Genomic DNA, 5,431 nt, shown 5'->3' with positions numbered 1-5,431 from the left:
CGTGATCTTCCCGGCTTCGTGGTTCCCTGCTCACCCGTGGCACAGGCTGCTTAGTGGTTACGCGCGCTCTCTTTTTGGTTCTCTCTCCTTAGTACGGTCACTTTCGAGGTTGCTACCTATTCTCTATTCTCAAACGTTTACGTGAGTTGCACCGGCTTCGTGGTATATATTCTTCCATGGGCATTGGCCTCCCATCGCCAGTACTCTAGACTAAGGGTAATATTCCATAGATTGGTGTCTCCACGCAGTCGTGTTGCTCCGTCGCCCGTGTATCGTGCTCTCCTCGTGAGGTTCCATCGATCGCGTTATCATGCTATCGTGCAATCGCGGTGTAGTAATGCTGTCTATGGTATTGTGCTCGCGTAGTGCACCTGCGTTGCCCGTGTTATCGTGTACTACAATGACATCGTGCTCCACGGTTTGCAATCGTGGCCACCTGAAGCCCCCCCCCTCCCCCCCGTGTATTCTGTGGCTGGTCCGCCGACCGTGCAATCGAGCTCTAATTTACTACTGTCCTTTGTGACTCGGTAAGCTCAGGTTCTACACTGGTATCATGCTCCGAGGCTCGGTAATCTTCCGTCTATAACGTCTTTGGCTGCGTTTTCTACAATGATTTAGTGGTTGGGTCACCGTCCATGCTATCGTGTTATCTCTGGTGTCGCGGCTAGTCTGTCGTCTGTGTTATCGTTAGCTACGTAGTGGCGCGCTCCGTGAATTGGTGAGCTCCTGTTCTACCCAGGCTCGTGCTCCAAAGATTGATGATTTTTCGTATCTGGCCTCCCGCGGGCTCAGGTTTGGTCGGTTGACTGAGCTCCACGTTTAACCGTGGTCTCGTTAGAGAATTTTTTCTGTGCACTCTCACCGGTACGTGTTCTACCGTGGTCTCGTTAGAGAATTGTTTCTGTGCACTTTCACCGGTACGTGTTTTACCGTGGCCTCAAACGTCCGTGATCTTTCGTAACCCGTGCTTTTCAGCATGCTGGGGTGTCAATATTTTAGCTTTCTTCCGTGGTATGTAAGCTCCCGTCATAAAGAGACGAACCACGGGAGAGCACGCAGCCATAAAATTGGAAGGACAAGATCCTAAATAGCTCGTGGCTTTTGTTTTTTTCGTGCCCACCCGTGCTCCGCTTCCACCCCAGCGTGTACATTGTCTAGTTCAATATCGCTCCGTGTTTCGTGTTCTTACCTGGGTTCGTGTTCTTCAGTAACCCCGCGTCAGCTCGATCACCCAATGCGCTTGATGTACGCTACGTAACGTGTTGGAATGTGCGCCAACTATCTTATTTCGCACATTACACGGGCGAATACAAACTAATTATCACAGCTAAGGGAATACTTTTATTCTCGCGGTGGCGGAGTGGTGTTTGTGAGGCCGCCACTATAGTCACATTTGAAAAATATCTAGTAATTAATGTTAACCCCTCCGTTACGAGAGCAAATCTTGAATGCACAGACTATTTTTCACATGCTTGATATCAAGCATGTTAAAAAAAGTCTTAACGTAAAATTTGTATAGGAAAAAAAAAGATCGGTGTCTGTATATTTGTACAAGATCCTGCAATCGTACGTATTATGAACCCACATGCTTTATATCGAGCAGGGTGAGTAAAATCCGTAAAGCCCATACGCGACATCATGCATGTGCAAATGGCTCTTTTATTGGGAATGAATCGTTTTTGACGGAGTCACGTGCAGAACGGCTACGAAAGCAAATTTGTGTATTGCATCTGTTTGCTAAAAGCAAGTCATTTGGGCTATTACCTACGCAGATTCACTGTTTCCTACTCTTGCTGCTGTCTGTCGTCACCACCAGTTTCCGTTGTCTTGTTCTGATCACAATCAGAATGTTCACCACCATCACTTCCCTCATTGCCGAGGCCTGCGGCCTCCTCCTCATCCCCACCGCCCCCTCCTCTTCACGACCCTCTTGTCCTTCCGCCCGCTTTTTTGGTGGGGCCCTCAGCTGGATACCGCGGCCGTGGCGCGGCTGTGGGCGCTCGCTTCCATTGCGCCAAAGTTGGTGCCAAATGGAGAAGCAAGTCTGGCTGTTATTGGGGTAATGTCCTTGGCGCACCTTTGTCACACAAGTAGACACTGCATTATACGTGTTGATAGGAGTAGTAAGAAACATAGAGCATAGCAACGTACCGTTTTGAGCCTTTACTGCAGCCAGGACAGTAGAATCGCGTCACCTGCCGCTGTGTACTGCTTGTTTTCCGTATAGTACATACCTTGCACTGCCGTTGACGTCGCTTTCGAATTCCATTCACCTCCACCCACTCGTCGTCCATTTTTAGCTGGTGGGTGGACGGTGGAGCGTCGCCATGCAGTGGTGTAACTGGTCTAGGTGAGTACATCTTTGGACACATACAGTAATAGTTAGCAATGAGAACAACAAGCAGAATAAGCACCTTACTTACCGTGTTTGCAAATTCGGCTGACCCCACTTGTAGTAGCTGGGCTTGCAGCTGAGCGATGAAACCGGTTAGTTTAAATGGTCCCCATAGAATAGATGCTCCTCTCAAGAAGTTGTAGCGAGCTTTGTATCTATTATATTAGATAAATCAGACCATTCTACGATGCGCCAATTGTCAATGATGCCCTTCCAGCGTTCGGCCTCCTCCTAACTTCGTGGAGGTCGCTGTCCCCCGCGACGGTTTGTTGTAGATGCTGCGCCAACTGCAGGTGTAGAACTCGGTAAATCGCCAGTTGGAGGTGCATCTAGTGACAGTTCATCACTCGTCTCCGTGTCGCTCTCGCTTAGGATCTCAGCATCCACAACATCTTCAAGATTGTCCATGTCCTCGTACCATTCTGCTGACCCAGTGTCTGAATCATAGTAATCCGAATCCAATGCGCCACCATCATAGATGTCATCATCGTGACGGGAATCTTGACGGGAATAGAGAGGAGGCGGGGTTGTGGGAACCGCAGTTGTGTGAATAGCAGTAGCCATATCCAGTGACCTTGCAGAACCAACAGTAATATACAGCATGCTGTCAGAAATAAATCTCCCACATGCTTGATATCCATCATGTGACAGCGTACCTGGCAGCCGAAGACCGAGGTGGCGTTAGCGGTGAAGTCTGTTGCGCAGAGAAAGCACCTTCCGATGTCGACATGGCTCCACGATTTGCCTGCGTTGTGTCTGTTGCACATGGCGGAGATGGCGACGTTTCGCTGTAGTCCAAATCCCCACCAACAGACGCATCGCTACAAACAATTACAACCATAAAGTGTGAGATACACATCGTACGCAAAACGCATAATCTCCTCACCTGACGGCTTCGTCACCAGCAGCAACGTGTGGGCTCGTTGTACGCGCAGATTTGTCAGCTCTTGATCTCTTCGATGGTGCGCGCTTACGCTTACCTTTTGCTTTGGCCCTGACAGGCGCCTTTGCCGGTCTTTTCTTTTTTCGCCGCCTTATTCGGGTGTTGTGATATCTGGGCGCTGTCGCCATGTCAAAACTCGACGTCGTCATTTCCTTGGTCTTCTCCCTGTTTCCACGTAATCTTCGTCTCCACTGTCACTACCCATCCTCATCAGCAGAAGCAGCATCGGGTAGCAAGCTCTTCTGCATGCAATGCTGCGAACTGGCGCCTTCCCTTTCAATCGGCAACGCTCTTGCCAGCAAATTGTGGTACCCCACTAGGTGCGCCCTTCTTTTGGTAGCTAAGCTGAGCAAGGAGGGCTGCGTGAGGCCACTGTCATCCTAGGCCGCCTTCCTGTCGTGCTGACGTGGGAGCTGAAACAGGTGGTATACCCGCAACGTCGTCACCAAAGTCAGCATCGCGGTCACGCGTACCGTCGACATACGCGCGGTGCTCTTCAAGCAGCCGGGCGCGTTCTGCGCCTTCCTTCCCGTCGAGACGACGCAGGAACGCCTCCGCTTCAGCGCGCGTGACGCGGCGGGGAGGCATCTTGGTCCCGCGTTTCGTTTTGTAGAATGAATGGATGGCTCAGAGGCTTCTCGTTTGAAGCACTGTCTTTACGACAGCGTATCTCCAAGGAACTTTCTCTTTACAGTTAGGACCCCAAGCCCTGTGCATTGGGGACTAAACGCCCATTCTATGACGATCCCCACATGCTTGATTATCAAGCATGTGGAAAATGTCACATGCTTCCTTATCAAGCCTTAGTGACGGAGGGGTTAAAAAAGCTGTGTAGTTTATCTAACACTGATATAATAATTACGTGTACTACTACTAAAAAACGTTTCTACTTCTAAATATTCGTAATAGCACTTTTATATTTATCTGGTGCTAAATTTAATACATGTATGTGCGTGTACTACTATTACAAATAACTGCAAGCAAAAATATGAAATACATTAAAAGTAGCATTTTTCTAAAATCATTACTACAAAAGTACTACGAAGCTTAAAACGTCATATTAAATCCAATAAGTACTAAAGTTCGAGTTTCAGCCGAAATATATGTCACCAGGGCCTTAAAAAATAATTAACGGCTCCTACGACGATATAGTACGTGTGTGCACATTGGTCCCTTCTACCAATGCTAACTAACGCGCACACAGGGAGCGCCATTTGCGTCGAGAGGAGCTCCGCGGGAGCAAAATGAAATTTGAACGGTGCATTTAAGTACAATGTGTAGACCGCATACAGTGTGTCCACCACATTATGCGATTTTGACCAATCGACGCCGCCTTCGCTGCGCTCGGCAGCCTGTAGAACGCCCGCATTAGCGTGAATTTTATTAGCCCTAGCCGCGGACGGACTGTCAGACAACACTTCCCACTAAATGGGGTAGACTAGCCAACCACCGACGCTGCGCGGCGGAGTGGCATGGTTTGTTGGAAACGGTGTGGCCGCAAATTTAAGTACTTCTTGGTGTCGCGTGATTTGTGAGCGTCGTTCACCCCAGTACGCCGTGGTTTCGTGTACTTAACCACTTACCTTCGTAGTCTCATGTGTCCCCGTACAATATCGTGGTTATTTATGTTTCCGTTACCCCGTACTACAGGTTAAATGTCGTTTTTTCAATGACCCGTGCTCTTCCGATATCTTCCTGACTTCGTGGCTCCTTGCTCACCTGTGGCCCACGCTGCTTAGTGATTGGCCTGGATTTGTGGACTCATTCTCTCACAGTGCTTAGTGACTGTGTGCTAGTTCCTTTGGTCTCATGCGCTCCCGTAGTACGACCCTCTTTTGTGGCTGCTAGATATTCCGTGCTCTCAAGGGTTTACGTGGATTCCACAGGCTTCGTGTCCATAATCATTTATGGTCGATAGCGTTCCATTTCTGGTACACTCGCCATTGGGTGCTCTTCCGAAGTTTTCTGTCACCTGTGTGCCGCGCACCAATGTGGTGGCTCCATCTACCGCGTTATTGCGCTATCGTGCAATCGCAATGCGGTTATGCTGTCTATACTGTGGTGTAGGGATTTCCAGATTCGACCATACGCCG

At 49.2% G+C, this 5,431-nt stretch overlaps 1 protein-coding gene across 1 annotated transcript in view; it reads right to left on the bottom strand.

The window, feature by feature from the left end:
• Positions 1 to 195, bottom strand: part of PITG_20339 (uncharacterized protein) — a gene marked incomplete at both ends in the record, with an annotated part of 1,406 nt that extends 1,211 nt beyond the window's left edge. Inside the window, one exon of the mRNA XM_002895826.1 lies at positions 153 to 195. Within this exon, the coding sequence (XP_002895872.1) occupies positions 153 to 195 (43 nt within the window). The remainder of the gene's footprint in view (positions 1 to 152) is intronic.
• Between the last annotated feature and the right edge of the window lie 5,236 nt (positions 196 to 5,431).

This window comes from Phytophthora infestans, genomic scaffold (assembly GCF_000142945.1).
Source record: "Phytophthora infestans T30-4 supercont1.129 genomic scaffold, whole genome shotgun sequence".
NCBI lineage: Eukaryota > Oomycota > Peronosporomycetes > Peronosporales > Peronosporaceae > Phytophthora > Phytophthora infestans.
Note: the sequence above shows the minus strand (reverse complement) of the source record. Positions and strands in the feature narration are given on the sequence as shown.